This window comes from Eulemur rufifrons, chromosome 8 (assembly GCF_041146395.1).
Source record: "Eulemur rufifrons isolate Redbay chromosome 8, OSU_ERuf_1, whole genome shotgun sequence".
Classification (NCBI taxonomy): domain Eukaryota; kingdom Metazoa; phylum Chordata; class Mammalia; order Primates; family Lemuridae; genus Eulemur; species Eulemur rufifrons.
In genome coordinates this window covers 104,629,306-104,648,476 of record NC_090990.1, presented here as the reverse complement: position 1 = coordinate 104,648,476, position 19,171 = coordinate 104,629,306, and the positions used below count along the sequence as shown (strand labels likewise).

The 19,171-nt window shown below is 48.6% G+C and overlaps 1 protein-coding gene across 1 annotated transcript; it reads left to right on the top strand.

The window, feature by feature from the left end:
* The first annotated feature begins 4,873 nt into the window (after positions 1 to 4,873).
* On the top strand, positions 4,874 to 13,398 carry PLEKHO1 (pleckstrin homology domain containing O1). The gene is made up of 6 exons (XM_069478854.1): positions 4,874 to 4,972; positions 5,632 to 5,778; positions 10,062 to 10,202; positions 10,894 to 10,998; positions 11,394 to 11,495; positions 12,591 to 13,398. Exons 1-6 carry the CDS (start codon positions 4,943 to 4,945, stop codon positions 13,290 to 13,292), a joined length of 1,227 nt encoding a protein of 408 aa, XP_069334955.1. The 5' UTR covers positions 4,874 to 4,942; the 3' UTR covers positions 13,293 to 13,398.
* The last annotated feature ends 5,773 nt before the right edge of the window (positions 13,399 to 19,171 follow it).

The window sequence follows — 19,171 nt, the reverse complement described above, 5'->3', positions numbered from 1 at the left end:
AACCATGTATGACTATAATAAAAATCCATTTTGTGAAAAGATATGAGTGATTTGGTTTTATTTCTTTGGGGTTAATTTATGGGAATTCATGATGGCTTTACACCAAACATAATGAAGGCATTGCCTCAACACAAAGGATATTCAAAGTATGTCAAGGCAAATAATAAATTCTGGTGTCAATTTTAACTCTCTTGAATGCAGTAGAAAGTGATGGTATCATTAATGCCAGAAAATGAAAGCATCTTCAAATCAAAATAGCGAAAATACCATAGCATAATCCCTCCCTGGTTCTCTGTGTATTTTTTTTTTTTTTAGCTAATATGTTGATAAATGTTCTCTAGTGTCAGACAGCCTAAGGTCAAATCTATGTCATATTTATGTAGCTTTGGGAATATTATTCAGTTTCTTTGTGGCTCAGCTTCCTCATCTATAAAATAGTACTCTCCTCATAGGATTCTATGGATTAAATGAAATTAGATAATACATGTAAAGTGTTTAGAACATTGTCTGGTGCATAGTAATCAGTCAATAAAATTTGGCCAATAATAGTGAATAAGATTGATTGCTGTTTCCAAGTTGGGGGTATGGAATCACTGTGCAAAATGATTGGATTCCTGTCAACCCTTCCACTGCACTAATCAGCAGTTCAAGACATAGAGGGAAAAGCTGAAAGGTCATCCTGTCCCTCTCCCTTTTCTCCACTCCCCCCAGCTCTCAGCTGTTGTTTCCTTACACACAATCACGTGAAGCCTAAGGCTTCTGTCCATATTACAGCTTAAGATTCAAGTTCTTTTCTTTTTTTCTTTTTCTTTTTGCTTTTGTGGGTCCCTTTGGGTACATTTTTTTTAACTCTTCTTTTTTTTTTTTTTGAGACAGAGTCTGGCTCTGTTTCCCAGGCTAGAGTGCCGTGGCGTCAGCCTAGCTCACAGCAACCTCAAACTCTCAAACTCCTGGGCTCAAGCAATCCTTTTGCCTCAGCCTCCCAAGTCGCTGGGACTACAGGCATGCGCCACTATGCCTGGCTAATTTTTTCTATATATTTTTAGTTGTCCAGATCATTTCTTTCTATTTTTAGTAGAGACAGGGTCTCGCTCTTGCTCAGGCTGGTCTCGAACTCCTGACCTTGAGCGATCCTCCCACCGTGGTCTCCCAGAGTGCTAGGATTACAGGCGTGAGCCACCGCGCCCGGCCAACTCTTCATTTTTTATAAGTCTTTGACACAGGCTGCACTCAGGGAGGCAGCATTTTACAAGTTATATAGTCTTTTCAGCAGGACTACCTGGGCTTCCTTTCCTATTGGCAAGATAACTCCATGGATAAAAATAAAAAGAACAAGAACAGACCTTTCTTACATCATTTTCCGCATTATTTACCTGCTTCCATTGTGCTTACTCAGCTACCAATATCAAGAAGTCTAAGAAATGAGCCCTACCTTCAGGGTGTTTAATGCCAGAGTTGGCATTTTTTTTTTTTTTCAGGTTAGAGAAAAAAGCAGAAGGCATTTCTTTATAAAGAATCAAAGACTCATATTTTTATGTAAGATTTACAGAGCTGATTCCATTATTACTGGCCCTTTATTTTTTTTCCCTTTAAAAACATCATTTTAATTAAGGTCTTGTATGCTTTTAATAATCCTCTCCCCCATAGACTGAAATGCCCTATTCAAAACCTCTACGTCCCGTTTACTCTACAAAAGCCAAGGATATTTGTTTTTAATCAACTGTTTGAATAACAGTTTCCACCTAGTAAACTTGCAAGCAGCAATTCACAAGTTTTTATCTCTGATAGCTCCCTTCTTTCTCTCCTAAGTAGTTATAAAATATTCAGTTGAAGAATAAAGCTACTGGCAGTGGTGTCTTATTCATGGATGTAGTTAGGGAAGTAACCCCAGAATGAGGTCTTCCCAGTGTCTTGTCTCCACCAAAGACATAAATTGGCTTGAGAGTTATTTTTGTGGTTTGTGTGTGTGGTAGTGTCAAGCTCACTGAGGAGACAGTGCTATAAAAATGTGTAAAGGAACCCATAAGTTCTTACTCAGAGTTCTCACTTAAGCATTGGTCTTTGGAAAACAGTCCCACATAGATCCCAATTCAGGTGCGATGAAGTTCACCTAGTGAGAGCGAAATCAGCTTGAAGAACAGGCCAGGGGAAGTGGAAAGAGGGGTGAGTGACAGGACAAAGGGACAAAAGGTGAGGGAAGGCAGAGGCAGGACCATAGGATGAAGCAGTACAGAGACAGAGAGGGAGAGAGAGAACGCCAGAGATTTATGTAACATCTTAAGGAGCAGAGAGGCAGGGAAGGTTCTGCAGCCCACATGCATCTGCTCTGGAATCTGAAAATTACTTTGGAGGGTTTTTATTTTTTATCAGTTCCTCTGCCTGATGTTTCACAAAGCTTTAGTTCCTATCTGATGCAGCACACAAGGGGCCCAGTACCTTGCATATAGGAGGCACTCAAATATTTGTTGACTAATAAAAACTGGGAGAGGAGGAAGAATAGGGCAAGTGATGAATTACTTTTTTCCCATAAACCAGAATCTATTTTCTTTTGTAGAGACAGGGTCTTGCTATTGCCCAGGCTGGTCTCAAACTCCTGGCCTCAAGCAATCCTCCTGCCCTGATCCTCCTGCCTTGGCCTCCCAAAGTCCTAGGATTACAGCTGTGAGCCACCATGCCTGGACAGCTGAGAATCTATTTAAACTATAATTTGGACCACTTCTATCTTCCTGGAGAGCAAGCCCTCAAAGGAGCATGCAAGCTAGTTTCCTTACCTGTGCATTAGGACATTTTGCTTCCTCGCATATGAAGATATCCTGGATTTTCTCATTCTTTTTTCATCAATTTTTAAACAGGGGGGTAGGAAATAGAGATTGTGGGAAAAGGATGAAATGGTGGTTTGGGGAAAAGAGTGTGTGTGTGTGTGTGTGTGTGTGTGTACAAAGTCTAAACAGGAGACTCGAGTCAGAAAACCTGGTTTCTAATCCACTGAGCCAGTAACTTGTATGGCAAGTCAGTTGATCTGCTATGCCCTGTTTCCTCATTTTCCAAGTGGAAATATTAATACTTATTCTATAAACCTCACAAGGTGGCACTAAAGATGTAAAGAAATGACATATAAGAGCATTTTGAAAGGATAAACTTCTGTATCAGTTTAAAATAGTGTAATTAGTTGGGGTGGTTAATGGAAAGAGGTTGAGAGGAATATTACCGGATTAGGAGGAAAGGTCAGGCTGGAAGTGGAGATGGAACTCCTCCTCCACCTGACGGATACCAGGAAAAGCCAAAACATCCTCCTCAAACCACAAATTTAGCCAATACTTTCTTTATCTGGAGACATCTCTGGAAAAAGGGTTTTTCCTTTTTCCTGCTCCTCTGTGCCAAGGATTTTCATTCATTTTTGTGTTATTGTGTGCCTACCATATGTCAGGCAATGTGTTTATTAGCTTTTGTGTATTATTTCATAATTAGCCCTAGAGGACAACACATATCTTCAAAGGACTTTCACAGGTCATCTCTTATATTCTCCTTGTTGATGGAAATGGCAGTTCATCTTTCACCATTTAATATATGGAGGAACAGAGGCCTAAAGAAATTCAGCGACTTGACCAAAGGCCACAGACTGGTGACAAAATCAGTACCCAACTTAGTTAGGTTTCTGACTCCCTTCTTCCTATCACATACGTGTGTCCTGCAGGCTCTTAGGCAGAGCTAGTGTAGGAAGGATCAGCAGAGGTTCCCAGAGTCAGGGCATCCTCTGGGCACGGACTCGAGTCCTGTCAAGAGGATGGGCTTTCTACGCGTCAGTGCATCAGGGAAAGATACCCAGGTAGCAGGAAGTTTAAGCCTCACCTGTAACTTAATATTTAAGTCACTTGGTATAATGGATCATGGTTTGGAGTCAGAGAATTCTATTCCTGCCAACATTTTTATACAGTATGTCTGCAAATCCCTCAGCCATTCCGAGCCTCACTTTTCTCCCCATGCAATGGAGATCATAATATCCACCTCATAGTTAGGGTTATTCTCTCGAGGCTCAAATAAGGCCTGAGGCTTTGTAAACTGGAAGAAATGTGTATTAACATTATTCACTTCTCTCCCACCCCATCCCCCAACGCGTCGACACCCTCCGAAGCATAAAAGTTTTCCCCACCATTTGACCTGCCCAGGCCACTCTACCACCTAGGGAGCGCCAATTCCTGATGCCAGGTCTGGGTGGCGCGCCCTCCCAGCACACGCTCTTGTTTGTGTTTGCGGTGTGGGAGGGAGACGATCCCGATCTTGGTCGTCTCCGGTCTTCACGCGTCGGTGTGTCTCCCTATTATCCACTCCGCCCGCTCTGCTGGGTCTCCCGGCAGGTCCGGCCACTCCGGCTTTGCGGCTCCCCCTCGCGCCCCGGCTGTCCGTCCGCGTGCGGGTCTCTGGCCCCTGGAAGGCGTCCTCGACTGGCTTTAGGTCTGTCTTCTTTCCCCTCGGTGAGTCAGAAACAAAGGCGGGGGGGCGGGGAGCGCACGAGCTGCGGCTCCGCGATTCGCCCTTTATTCTGAACTCGCAACGTCAGCGGCCCGCGGATGGAGCTGCGGGGCGCGGGCTGGGCCGCCCACAGCGCGCCGGGCCGGGGGAGCGGCCGCGCCGGGCCGGGCGGGCGGGCGGCGGGGGCGCGCTCGGGGGCCCGGGCCGCGTGGGCGCCGGGATGGAGGGCGCCAGGGGGCGGGGAGCGGGCGTGCGTGTGTGTGCGAGTGCGAGTGCGAGGGAGGCCGGCCTTTAGTGTAACCGGAGCTACAAAGAAGGGGAGAGTCCGGGAGAGGGAGGGCGGGAGGGAGGAGCGGCGGCGGCTCCGGGGCATCTCCGACACCTCCTGCTGGGAAGGCGCCCCTCGAAGCGGCCTCGGCCCCGACGCGGGGCCGCCCCTCGCCCCGTTGCCCCGCGCCCGCGCCCACCCGGAATGATGAAGAAGAACAATTCCGCCAAGAGGGTGAGTGCGCCCGCCGGCCCTGCCACCGCCGCTGACTTCGTGCTCCGACGACCCCGGCCCCGTCGGGGCTGCGAGCGGCCGGCGCGAGCCCCCGGCCCCGGCCGCGCCCCCGCCCCGCCCGCCCCGGCTGCCGGTGCCCTCGGCCTCGGCCCTCCGCCCGGTGCGCCCGGCCCCGCGGCGAGGCACCGGTGGGGGCTTTTGTTTGTTTACTTGCGTCGGGGGGCTTTAACTTGGCTTAGTTTCTGCCCGACCCGCACCCTCCGCCTCCCCCGGGCGACGGGCAGCCGATCGCATCGCGCTCTGCGGTGGCGAGAAGACAATGAGAAATAAAATAGATGCCGTTAGTCCGGCGCTGCGAGGAGAGGGGCTGGGGGAGGGGGGACCTGGATGCAAATCCTCGGAGCCACCTCTCCGCTCCGGCCCTGCCCGAGCCCCTTCCTCTCCGTTTCAGTTGTTTATTCGGGAGGGGGAGGGGAGCGATGGGGGAGAGAGTTCCTCCGAGTGCAAACCTTTTAAGAAGTGGGGACCGAACCCTGGGCTCCCCGACTCCAGCCTTCGGAGGAGAGAGGGGAACTGAGGAGGCCGTAAGAGACGGAATGGAGAGAAGGAAAAAGCTATAATCACCTAATCGTCTGGTTCTTATCTTGCCCCTGGGGCAGGGGCCGCAGGATGGAAACCATCAGTCTGCACCGCCTGAGAAGGTCGGCTGGGTCCGGAAATTCTGCGGGAAAGGGATTTTCAGGGAGATTTGGAAAAACCGCTATGTGGTGCTGAAAGGGGACCAGCTCTACATCTCTGATAAGGAGGTAGGTGCCCTTTGCCTCTAACTATCCGGATTCTCTCACATTCCACACTTTATCACTCCACAGGAGGCTCGTCTAAATCCACCCCCCATTTTCTCCAGAAGCAAGTTCAGCGGCCCGATCAGTCTCTACCCCCTCTTGTCTGCAGAGAAAGGTCACCCTTTAGTGGGGAGACTGAGGGAGAATTAGAAGTTAAGTTTGTCTCTTATCCAGTGTCTTTCCTTTGCAAATACCTTTCTGATAACAATGATAATCCCCTCCCAAGATGTCCCAAAAGTTCTGAGTGTCCCTTGCTGCCTCCTATCCTATCCTGGCCTCCGGAATATAGGATTTTTTTCTTTGCTGTTGCTGCTAAAACTCTCTGTTCAGCTTATTCTCCACCCCTTCCTGTCCCCCACCTCAACCGAGCTAGCCTCCGTTTTCCTGTCTGTAGCAGGGACATGCACAGGTCATATCAGCAGTGCATCCGCCCTGAATCATAGAAAACACATATACGGCCCAGGGTCAGTCTCCTGTGTCCTCGGGTAGGGAATCTATGAGTGGCAGATAGTTATTTTTGCTGAAGCCAGTGTCCCTAATCAGTATACTCCCTGTTCCCCACCCTGACTCCACTTTTTTAAAAAGATGAGGAGCTCATGCTCCTCCTTCCTGCCCACCCCCCATTTGTATCAGAAGGTAGAAAATGGGGTTATGAACCCCTGCATGTCTCTGGGTAGCTTTGGCTCTGTAGTTCACCACCAAAACCATAGTCCATACTGGTTCAGACCCTGAGCTCAGATCATTGAATCCAGACTCTTCTCCCTTTTCCCCCCAACTCTTGCCATCAATAACACATAGTAATATTGAGAAATTGGAATTGCCTCTCCATGGATTAGAAGTCATTCAGTCCCTACCCCTGTGACGGTGTCCCTGGTGACTGTGTCGGTACAGCCTGGGAGACTGTCCTGTGTTCCCCTTAAGGTGGCCCTTCCCCAATTCTGGCTTCCTTCGTCACCCAGGGCTAACCGGGAAGTCTTCCTCGAGTTCTAACCTCTTCTGCTTTCTGCAGTAGACACTCTTACTCAGTAGATTATAGTTAGGTAAATAAATCCTTTTATGGTATTGAAACAGATACACATGCAGTCTAAGAGAAAGTACTTGTCTGAAAAGAACATCTACTGAGGCAGCTAGGGAAGAGCTAAGCTGTGCCACAGCCAAAGCGACCCCACTTAAGGATGTTGAAACCCAGCTGTTTACACTAAGCTGGGAACTTGGTGATGGGGACTCTGAGGAGTCAGGTGAAAGAAGACTCAGGAGGACTTGATTTTCAGAGTTTCCTCTGCCCAATCACAAAGCCTACAGAAAGTTTTCTCCACAATTTTCTGGCTTTCTAGTTAAAAAAAAAAAAAAAAAGGCAAGTGTCAAAGTGTATCTCCTGTCTTTCCTGAACTTCATAATTGCAGGAAACTGTAGTGAGCAATCAGGGAGAACTTCCTACACGTCAAAGGGGAAAACATAAGAACAGTGAAAGGGTAGAAGGAGTAAGACTTTTTTTTTCTTGTTTGCATTTGCCCAAAGAGCAGAGTCTGGGGGCAGAAGAGTATGTTTTGTGGAGGAAGGGGTGCAGAGGCAGGGGAAAGGATGGAATGACCTCAGCTTAGGATGTTTAGGATCTTTAGTGTCCTATGAGTCAGGAGCATCTGACTGGTTACAGAGCCAACTGCCTCCCGCTGGGAAGGGCACAGGAAGAGAGGACTGAGCATATTGCTGTTTCTCTTCTTTAGAGCCAGTTTCCATGCTACAGTGGGCATGGGTTAAAGGCGAAGCTGACAGAGGACTCCAGGCTTTATTCCGCCCACTTCCCAAAAGCTTCAGAGCCAACAGATTCAAGATTTAAAAAGAAAAAAATGCAGAGTATAATGTTTGTAATTTACTGTTAATCCAAGAAAATGCCTAACTCTCTCCCAGAATTTGTACCAGTCATTTTTTGTTACTTCCACTCATAAAGGCAGAGTCTCCCACAACCGCCTCCACCACCTTCTGTGTTTGTTGTTAATCCTTTTCCTCCTTCTCAAAGGGCACCCTTTCTCAGAGAGGGCAGAGGCACCTTACAAGCATGGGCTGATGTGTAGGAACAGAAGCTAGACCATAGGGAGACCCCATGGTAGAGGGAACTGGGTTCAGGGCAGCTCTTTTGGCAAGCATGGGAAAAATCCTTTTCTGTGGGCAAGGATGAAGAATCAGGGGAAAGGAAGGGTTAATCTGGAAGATGGGAAATCATAAATGAAACTTTGGGAATTAGGGAAGAAAAAAACAGAATACAGTGGTGAACAAGGCTCCTGGGATTGTCCATCTTCCCTGGGCACTAAAATATACTTGTCCTATTGTTGGCCTCGTCCCATGTCCTACCCCCACCCGACCAAGGGCTAACCTCTGTCAATATCTCCTCTCCGCAGAGCTCCTTATCAGCATGTGTCCAAGCCAGAATAACTCCCTTCCCTTCCCCTAAGGAAAACAGAACAACTTACTCTCTTCCCCTGGCTACATTCACACACCCAGCACTTTCCTCTCCAAGGTTTCTGGACTCTGCTGATAGTCTCAACTCTGGAAAAGGAGGGGGAGAGGAGGGATGATGTATCATCCTACATCCCTGCCCCATGTTTCTGGGAATTGTTCTCAGACACCCTTTGCCAGCACCTTGTCCCATTTCCACCCATAATCTTTCAAGGCCTCTGGTCACTTCCCAGCCCAAAGCCAGGGAGCCCTCGGGGACGAGGTGAGCCCCAGAGGAGCCAACCTTTGCTGAAACAAATGTAGATGTATGAGCAGTCATGCACCTGAATGGGGCTGTGTGATCATCTGTCCTGTGTCGTCAGCCCCGGGGTACAGCAGCAGTTCAGAAGGACAGGCAGATACAAGACTATAGGTGGGCTGGAGAATGAGAGAGAACCACTTGCCCACTTTAAGGCTGACAAGAACTAGGGGGATAGATGAGGTCACACCTCCATGCACGCAATGCCTGTTTCAGAGCTTGGGAAGTAGGGGCTCTTCTGTGAAATAATTCCAGTCAGGGAGGGTAGATGTCTTCCAAGGAAGATATGAGGCTACTCTTACTTGTTTGTTTTAGTTTTGACAAGACAAGTGCTGGTGGTTTTCATTTCTAATCCCAGAAAAACATGACCAAGTCATTCCTGGGGTATTCCAGCCCCAGGCTCACGTAGCAGAGGGTGAACGGGCCGCTCCATCACGGCCAGTAACTAAGTCTCTCCTCTGTAACTGTGGTCCTTGCAAGCCAAGACAGATCTACTCAGGGTACCAGGGCTACGGGGAATACTACCTTAGGGGAAAGGAAAAAAAATTCTGAGAGGTTTAAAATGGCACTTTGAAGAAATGTTAAAAGAATTTGGTTTTGATGCTTAGAAAAGGCCGGTTGGGGCTGGATGATGTCGTTAGAATAGTGGTCTCTGATTAGACATTCAGCAAAAGTATTAAGAGCCAAATGTTGCTTGAAGGTGCTAAAGGTAGAAGCAGAGTGCAAGACAGATACTGCAGCAGGAGGGGCTAAGCTTAGCTACAAGGAGGAGCTTCCTGGCAATAAAGGGACTCAGGCACTCAAACCAGAATAATGAAGAGGTAACAGAGTACTCCCTGGAAGACTACACTTCCAAGTCTGAAGTTTCAGTCATCCAGGGAGAGCCTAAGTGCATCTTTGCCTAGAGATAGGTGGATAATTTAAATGGCTTTTCATGCCTGGAGGATTAGGTTGGGTTGTCACAGTACCTTGGAGGGAGTAAGGCGGGGTAGGAACTACATATGACTGGGGAGGCCAGAGGCAGCCCTTACTCCCTCCAGATGTCCCCTGATACTGGCCCTACCTTTGTCTTCTTCCTCTGGACCATCAAGGGTATCCAGGTCTTTCTTGCTTCCAGATGATTGGATAAACTTGTTCACCATGTCCCTTTAAGGACACGAGCCTTTTTAGGACATAAGCTATGTCCTTTAGGAACAGAGTGGGGGCTGTGGGTGAAAAGAGGCATCCTAGGGCTCTGGAAATGGAAGCTTGGCTGAGGAGAATGGGGATAAGGGTTTAAACAGAACCCACCGGAGGCGTCAGGACATGGGGGCTGCCCCAGTCTTGTCACCCATGTCAGGCCTTTATAGGCTTTGGGTAGGATGGCCCTTTCCTGTCCTGTCTTCCTTCCCTCTCCTCAGGCTGCTTCTAGTTCCCAAGATGATTAAAACTAACAATGTGGGGGGAGGGGCCAAGTGATTTTATCCTCCTCACCTTACCCCCAACCCTCCCCTAGGTAAAAGATGAGAAAAATATTCAAGAGGTATTTGACCTGAGTGACTATGAGAAGTGTGAAGAGCTCCGGAAATCCAAGAGCAGGAGCAAGAAAAATCATAGCAAGTTTACTCTTGCCCACTCCAAACAGCCCGGTAACACGGTATGTTTCTCCTGCCACCCTGGCCACTGGGACGTTGACAGGGTTGGAGGGGGCAGGGGAGAACTTCCCCTTCAGGTTCTCTCTCTCAGCAGTCTTGGCTGGAGGCCCTGCTGGCTTTTATTATTTAACCTGAGAATATTGTGGCCATTTCCTTCCCTCTAGGCAGGTCATCCCTTAACCTATTCACTCACAGAGAACAGGCTCTCGCTCGCTCTCTCTCTCTGTTTCTCTCTCTCTCACACACAAATAAACACACACACACATGTGTGCACACATACATCACTTGGGAGGAAATCACTAGTCTCTGTACCCTGATAGCTGGTTGAAATTCTAAATCTACTTCCTCTTGTCTAAAGGAACGCAGGGAAACTATTCCTGTCACATTCTATTTCTTCAAACATTTAAAGATTTTTATTTTAATACTGTCCTTTATCATACTTCCTCTACTTATCTCCAGTACCAATACTCTTCTTAGCTCTTCCTTGGTCATTTCTAAAACAACCTCCAAGCTATGCGTTTTGCAGAAATAGAGGCTGGGTTTCCTGAAGTGATGGATGACTCTGGAAGCAGAATCTCTCTCCTTCCAGGAGCTGGATCTGAGAGAATGAGATTATAATTTCTTATTTCTTCACTGTCAAGGTGAGGCACCAACTCTAAAACCCTGGCTGAAACAAGAATCTTCCCCTCACAGGCCCCCAACCTGATCTTCCTGGCAGTGAGTCCAGAAGAGAAGGAATCATGGATCAGTGCCCTCAACTCCGCTATCACCCGAGCCAAGAACCGCATCCTGGACGAGGTCGGGGCTCATTGTGGGAAGAGGGTGCTGGGCAGAGGGAGTAGCTGTGATGCACCAAAGCGGGAGGGTTATTGTGCAGGAGGGCCCCCTGTATGTGCCCCCAGCAGCTCTACTTCTTTATCTCCCTTTTGAAAACCCTACTTTCCTTCTGCCTTCTCTCTGAGTCTCTTCTGACAGCTCCTCTTCCCTGCTTCATGATGCGTGAGCCAGTGTAGTGTTGGGTCAGCTTAAGGAGCCCCTTCATGTCCTTTAAATCTCTTTGCCCATGGATTTGCTCCGAAGCCATTAATGGGGTGGGTTTATTTCCCAGTCCAGGCATGTTTAAGCCTTGAGGGCTGCTGGGTTGGCACAGAGGTCTCTGAAGAACACCCATGATTCACAGTGTGTCTCTTCAGGTCACTGTTGAGGAAGACAGCTATCTCGCCCACCCCACTCGAGACAGGGCAAAAATCCAACACTCCCGCCGCCCGCCAACTAGGGGACACCTAATGGCCGTGGTATGTAAAACTATAAAAGGAGTAAGGATTGCCAAAGGGCCAGTTCTGTGTCAGTGCATCTCAGACAGAAGCGTGTACCACCAGAGGCATTGGTGGGAGGCCCCCTTGATACCAAGATCAAAGGCTAGGGAAGTCTTTCCACCCCACACTCCTGCCTGATCTAAGTCAAAAATATTAATTCAGCACCTCTTACAAGTTCAAAAATTTCTGCTCTCAATAATTCTATCATCTTTTGGGGAAAGTGACTTATACCCAGAGGAAGGTGGAATTAGAAGGGTACCGTGCCACACGGTATAAGCTGCTGTCTGGTGGCTGACTGTCCTATGGCCCACAGCATCGAGTAACCGCAGGCGTTCAGAGAAGGAAGGGTAGCCGTGAACCCCTGTAATATACAGAGTAGTGGTTTCTTTCATTCTGCCGAGCTCTGAGTGTGCAGGGAGAGAGGCAGTCAGCTATAGTGGAAAGAACATGGGCTGTAGAGTTAGGCAGAACCCGAGCTGGAGCCTCACGTTGCAATTAACTACCCATGTGGTTCCATGAAGCTGCATGTTTCCAACTGTAAAATGGTGCAATAATCATGCCCGCCTTGATGGATTCGTGTAAGAAATTATTAAAACAACATCTGTGTAACTACATATGAGGTATTGACTACCCTTATCTCTTTTTCTAGTATTCTGAAAATAAGAGAACAAGTTTTACTCTAAGGCAAGGGGTTCTGAGATCCAAATAGCAGACGGGGCTGAGGTGTGTGGCTCAGGAGATGCAGACAGAAGAGGATAGTCGCTGCGCCATGGGCAGCACCTGTGGTGTCAAACCCACCGTGACGCTCAGTACAGAGGAAGAAGACACTCCTCAGGAAGCGTGTAGTAAAGTGGGGAATGTGGGAAACAAGCAGGAGAAATTCAACCACAGAAAAATAAAAGAAAGAAAAGTTCAAATCACTATCAAAGGAATAATAAATAGCAAATTAAGTAGAAGGGCCCAGTCAAGAGTGGAGGGCTTCGCACTCAGGGACGGTGTGTTGAGAGAAGAATGACCACAACTTACATCCTTCTCAGACAGTTTACCTCCTTCATTCCCCCCTTTACTCCGCAGGCTTCGACCTCTACCTCGGATGGGATGCTGACCTTGGACCTGATCCAAGAGGAGGACCCTTCCCCTGAGGAACCAACCTCTTGCGCTGAGAGCTTTCGGGTTGACCTGGACAAGTCTGTGGCCCAACTGGCCAGCAGCCGGCGGAGAGCAGACTCAGACCGTATCCAGCCCTCAGAACGGGCAAGCAGCCTTCCCCGGCCTTGGGAAAAGCCAGACAAGGGGGCCACCTACACCCCCCAGGCACCCAAGAAGTTGACCCCCACAGAGAAAGGCCGCTGTGCCTCCCTGGAGGAGATCCTGTCTCAGCGGGACGCTGCCCCAGCCCACACCCTCCAACTGCGGGCTGAGGAACCCCCAACCCCCATCCTACCCCACCCGGGGCAGCTGTCCCGGATCCAGGACCTGGTAGCAAGGAAACTGGAGAAGACTCAGGAGCTGCTGGCAGAGGTTCAGGGACTGGGAGATGGGAAGCGAAAGGCCAAGGACCCCCCTCGGTCTCCACCCGACTCTGAGTCAGAGCAGCTGCTGCTGGAGACAGAGCGGCTGCTGGGAGAGGCGTCATCAAATTGGAGCCAGGCGAAGAGGGTGCTGCAGGAGGTCAGGGAGCTGAGAGACCTGTACAGACAGATGGACCTGCAGACCCCGGACTCCCACCTCAGACAGACCACCCCGCACAGTCAGTACCGGAAGAGCCTGATGTGAAGGAAGGGGACAGGTTCTGGAACTTGTCGGGGGTGGATAGACTCTTATCTCCAAGTGTTGCAGGATAAAGCTTTTTTATTTACCTCAACAAAAAAAGAAAACAAAACACAAACTCATTGCTCTTGCTGATGCCTGACACCCCCACCACCCTTCTTTCCCAACCCGCTTTCCTTACTTGCCCACCTCAGATTTGAGGAGGTGACCCCTGTAGCAGTATTGAGAAGCTTCCACCTGGACAAAGAGAGAGAAAGGGTAATAAAGACACAGTCTGACCATTTCACACACACACCGCCCACCTTAAGGTGTAATGGGAAACGCACTGCTGCTCCCAAGTTGTGTGTGGGCTTCTAAATTTAGAGGGAAAGGGGGAAGAGGAGAGGTTTTCTCTTATGTCCCTTTTCAGGTTTTCAGGGTTTGGGGGTTTTTTTTTAATTTTTTGTAGAGACAGGGTCTCACTGTGTTGCCCAGGTGGGTCTCAAACTCCCGGGCTCAAGCAATCCTCCTGCCTCAGCTTTCCAAAGTGCTGGGATTATAGGCATGAGCCACCGCACCCAGTCCAGGTTTATTTGTGGGTGAAATTGCAGCTGCCCAACTCTAGTTATAGGGATGTGGAGGCCAGTGCCACCCTCCATGCACATAGGAGAAGTGAAATTTGCCCCAGCCTTGAGGAGCATGTGTGGAATTAAAGTCTCCCCAGCCAGACGCTGGCTTCACACTCACAGCAATCTCTGATTGAGATCAAGCTGCCTGGCTTTTCTTATTTGAGGTGTTTTTTCCCCTCATGTTCCACACCCTTCCCAACATTCATTCAAAGATACAACCTTAGATGGATGGGACTGGTTTGGTTATTTGACTAGGGGGGCCTAGCAAGAGGAACTAGAGACAGCTGACCCCACAGAAGAACTGAACTAAGAATGAAACTGATTTGTGATGCAAGCTGGGTAGGATGAAGGGGAAAACCAAACATGTGTCCAGGTTCCTCTTTCGGCCAAGCTAGAGTTTCCTGTAGTCTCTCCCTCTCCTTCCTCAAATCTTTCTTCTAACACTAATCAAGCCCCAACTTTAGAAAAACATCCTTATGCTCATACCACCATCCTTCCTAAATACCTCTGGAGCTGCCAGCCCTCCTTGCATTCTTGTCTACGGCAGGCCCTACACAAGTCATCTTATTTTGTGTGCTTGTTTCCTCTGAAGTTTCTAAGATTAAGTTTAATAACAGTGATCAGATTCAAAGAAAAGTTGTGAAGGCAAGACATGAATGATTTTTGGAAAGAAGGGGACAGAGAACTTCATCAGTCAAGTAAATGAGGGGTTAAAAAAACACTAGAAGCATATCCCTTGCTAGCCTCCTGATCCTCTTCCCTAGATCTCCTCTCACCTCTTAAGAGCCAAGGCCTAGAGCTTCACGAGGAGTGAGGGCAGAAGGGAGAGGAAATGGGGACAAATGCATGTAGAGCCTGGCCATGAGGCTGCCCTAAAGTTTGATGGGGTAGGAGGGAGACAAGGAAAATCCGGTAGGAGTAACAAGCAGACCCTTCAATTCCCATTCTTCTACTCTAATGTTACAGCCCACGTAAGGAAGACTGGGAGATCTCTCCGAGTTGAACACATTAACTGCTACACTAGAAAAAAATTTTTTTTCCCTGGGGCCATGGTGTTTTATTAAAACAATCCTTTCTAATTTGTTATTTTTATTGTTTGCATGAGTTAGAGGCAACGCAATCCACACTTTTAGAATTAAATTGTCAATATTAATTGTAACAAGAACATCAACAAGTAAGATTTTCATGAACCAACTGCAAGGTTGTGCTTCATGAGGACTCGGGCTCAAAACTAGCCTGAGTTAAATACAATTCACGTGGCAGTTAATGTGTTAACGATCTCTAAGGAAGGAGGGACTCCTGCTCTCCTTAGTGCCCTACCACTCACTGTCATCATGATTTCCCCCAGATCTGGCCTAGATCTAGTAGTTATCTAACTTGTCTCTTCCCTGAGGAGCAAGTATCCTTCTGAGTGATGGAAAGTGCAGGAGAGTGCCACCTTACTGTCATTCCCAGGGTCTCCCGGGGTGTGAGGTGAAAGCACCTAGTCTCCAGGCTTCCCGTCCTCCAAATAGGCTTCAATCTCTAAAACTCTAAGCATGGTCAGTAGAGCCACCTGTTGTCACAAATACTGAAGGTCTGGGTTAAAGTTAGACTTTCTTTTTATAAGTGTGTATCTTTGTATAGATTTTATTTTACCAGCATTTTCCCTTTTCTCTTTTATTCTTCCTGGCTTGCTCCCACATAATAAGGAAAAAGACGAAAGCAAGAATGACATATGTATCCCAACATGCCAATTATCTGTGGCTCCCAGGGGAGCCAGAAAATGGAGGGAGACACTGGAGAGGAGAATGGCAGGTGAGGGACACTGAAAGAAAGATCAGGGACCTCAGGAGACTAAGAGAAGAGCTGGACACTGGGCTCCTGGGCTCCTAAGTCACCAAAACCAGCAATTTCCAGTTCTCCAGCAATTGCTGGAACATCTAGGCCACAGGGTAGTGAAATGAGCCCAGCTTTGAAACCAGAAAGACCTGGATTCAAATTCTAACTCTGACTTTTTGGTTCTGAGGCCCTGGACAAGGCACAAGCTTTCTCATCTGCAACCTGCACAGTTGTCATTGGATGGGGAAGGACAGTGTGTGGAAAATGCCTGTCAGTGCATTGACGGCTGTTGCGGCTATTATGAGTTTGACTCAGTGAGCAATGAACAGCTAGCTCAGGTGGTGGGAGCACAGTCTGATGCAGGCTGGGCACGGGTTATTCACTGTCACTTGGCTTAATCCAGGCCACAGGCTGTGCCCACACGCCTCCTCTCTGCAGAGGAGAGAGCGCACTAGGTACTGTGCTAAAGGCTAGAGCTAGAAAGAGGGAGAAAAGCCTGGTCCCTGGTCTTTAAGAATTCCAGAGCTTAGCGCAAAGCCAAGCTGCCCACTAGAAAAACAGCTTAAAGTGTACCCTTGTGGTGGCTACTAGCATGATTTCTGTTCACTTGGCATCTGTGTTTGAGGCTTGGCACCATGGCAGGAGGATAGTGATGCAGTTACTCTAGTCTCCCTCCTCAGAGCACCTCTCCCCCTCACGCCTTCATTCCACTCCCCTGACCTGCAGTATTTCCCTTATTCCTGCCAGTCACTGGGCTTTGTGATAAATGGGGGCACGGAGCTTGTGGCTGTGTGCGGCCACCTTCTCACTACACAGCTGCCGGCAGACGTTTGAGGATGTATTCATTCTTCCTCCCTTCCTCCCTGCCAACAGCTTTGCTATATTCCCTTCTTACCCAAATAAACTGGAAAAGAGAAACTCCTTCGGGAGGCCCTGGGATGGGGAGATGGGGAAATCCAGGACACAGAGGTGAAATGGGGTGAGGGGTAGCTCCAGGTAAAGAACTAAATGCTTGATTCATATTTCAATGACATTTCCTCCACTTTTCCTGTTCGTCACCATCAAGTTGTTAACCAGGCAGCTGGGGCGCTGAGAAAGGTGCGGGGCAGTCCCGACCTCCCGCCATTAGGAAGCATGTCTGAGGCTGGCCCGGCACGCTGACGAGTTCATTAGCATGCTATTTCCACAGCATAGGTTGTCTGGGGCGAAAAGGGAAGGGGAAGAGAGAAAAACACGTTTCCCTACCTCCTGCTCTAGCCCTCACAAACCGTGCCGCTGAGCCTAGAGCTCTGACCCTGGGAAATAGCTCTTGCCTCTCCCCTCTCACTCTCCCGACCCCTCTGCCAACCGCATTCTCCCCAGAACCAGTCCCAAGGGATCTCTCCCCTCTCTAAACCCCACAGGCAAGCAGACCTAGCCTCATTCTGCAGCCCTCAAAGCTCGGCTACCCCTCCCCCTTCTCGCTCCCTTCCCTAAGCTGGGTTCCTTTCTTTTTCTGCTTTCTCCCGACCTCCCAATCTCCCAACAACAGCAGCCAATCCCCAGCCCGCTCTAGAGCCGCACCATATATGGAGAGGTTGGAAGGAAACCCGAGTAAATGCAGGAGCGAACACACACACACACACACACACACACACAGAGCAGAGTTTGAGCGCCTTTCTGCACATGTGATCCTGTGTCTGTTTCTCTGTGTGTGTGACACGAATCCCACCATTCCCTTCCCCGGGCTCACCCCACCCACAGAGTGAGGAGCCTGTTTGCTATTTCCCACCTTTATTCATGTCCCAGGAGACCATCACTCCAACCCGTTGCCTCTGACCTAGATTCCCTGCACTAATTACAAGCCTAACGAGATCTAACAAACACCCAACTTAGCACAGCTGAGACCCTCGAGGTCAATTAGTGCAGCCCATCTCTGCTCAGGGAATGAGAGAGGGAGCCAGAAAGTGTTGTGCGTGCCTCACCCCAACCCTAGGGTCGGGAGCAAGGACAAGGAAAATGCAAAAATTAGCAGGACCAGTTTAAAATAGGGTCTTGGAGAGTTAACAAATGTAGGGGAAACTGTATTAAGGTTGAAGAGCAATTGGAGAATAAAGATTCCCAACTCCTCATAAATTATAGAAGTATAGAGGTCGGTGCAGCTACAGAAACGGTGGACACATGGCAGTTTTCACAGACTTAATATGAGGAAAAGTCACTCACTGAAGAGCAGGTAGCCCCACAACTCTTGATCCTAATCATGATCTCCGGCTCTTAATTCCTTTTCCTCTTTGCTTCCTGCTTTGGACAAGGTGGGGTTATCTCCCCCGGCTTTCCTGCTGGTTTGGGATAGCTCAGAAATCACCCCTTTTTTTCAGAAATACTAGACTCAACCTCATTCTTGCTTTTCCTTCTTCCAAATATTAAAACCACAACAGCAAAGAGCCCCTTTCTCCCAAGATTCCTTTCTTTGGATGGCAAAACAAGGCAAAGGAATAGTTTCCTGTCCTATGTCCTTGGCATGCAGGACAGCTGTCCTAACCTCCATCCCTAATGCTGTGACTCTATGGAGGTGGGAGGGGAGGGGAGGGGGCTAGTGGAGTGCTCGGTGAGCCAGTAGGGAAGTGAACTTAGAGCCACCTCAAAAACAGAATGTTCCTGTTCCCCCAACCTCTACCCAGCGCCAGCTGCAGAAGTCCTCACTGAGCCAGGTCCAGGCCTCATGGCAGTCCAGACTCACGCAGCAACCAGGAACCCGGAGGGCAGGACGATTCACATAAGCACCATGTCTATATGTTGCTGATCCCAAATCTATTTCTCCAACCTAAATCTCCCCTCAATCAAGGCACTTACAGCCAAGGGCCAGTTTGGCATCTTTACCTGGCATCCAACTAACATCTTAAGCTTATTATAAATGAGGTAGATCATTAAATAGTGGTCCTCAAGGAATCAACTTCCCTCCACACACACCTCCTTTGCATACTGTTCCTCCCATCCGAGAGGCATTGCTATTTCTCCAACTGCTGCTTGAATCTGGGTTTGCCTTGTGACTTGCTGTGACCAACAGAATATGTCATTGTGTAAGTTCCAGAGCTTAGGACTGCAGGAATCTTGTAGTTTCCATTCTTTGACCCTTTTAAAATTGAGCTGCATGTAAGAAGCCTGGGCTGGCACCTTGATATGAGATCATGTGGTGAAAGAGACCCTGAAACCACCTGGATCCATCCCAACATCTAAGCCTCCAGCTGAAGGCAGCACACCAGGCAAGACCAGAGGAGCAACTGCCCAGTCAAGCCCTAGAATTGTGAGAAATTAATCAATTGTTGCTGTCTTAAGCCACTACATTTTGGGGTGGTTTGTTACTCAGCAATAGATAATGAAATAAAAATAGGTTCTTGGAAGTGAGACACTGCCATAATTAAAACCTAAAACACATGGCAGTGACACTGGGAGCAGGCAGCAGACATCCCAGAAGGG

Excerpts from the sequence above, each read along its gene's own strand:
- PLEKHO1 (XM_069478854.1), top strand. The coding sequence starts at position 4,943 with ATGATGAAGAAGAACAATTCCGCCAAGAGG. Across the intron at positions 5,779-10,061 it reads TCTACATCTCTGATAAGGAG|GTAAAAGATGAGAAAAATAT; the intron begins GTAGGTGCCCTT and ends ACCCTCCCCTAG. Across the intron at positions 10,203-10,893 it reads CCAAACAGCCCGGTAACACG|GCCCCCAACCTGATCTTCCT; the intron begins GTATGTTTCTCC and ends TTCCCCTCACAG.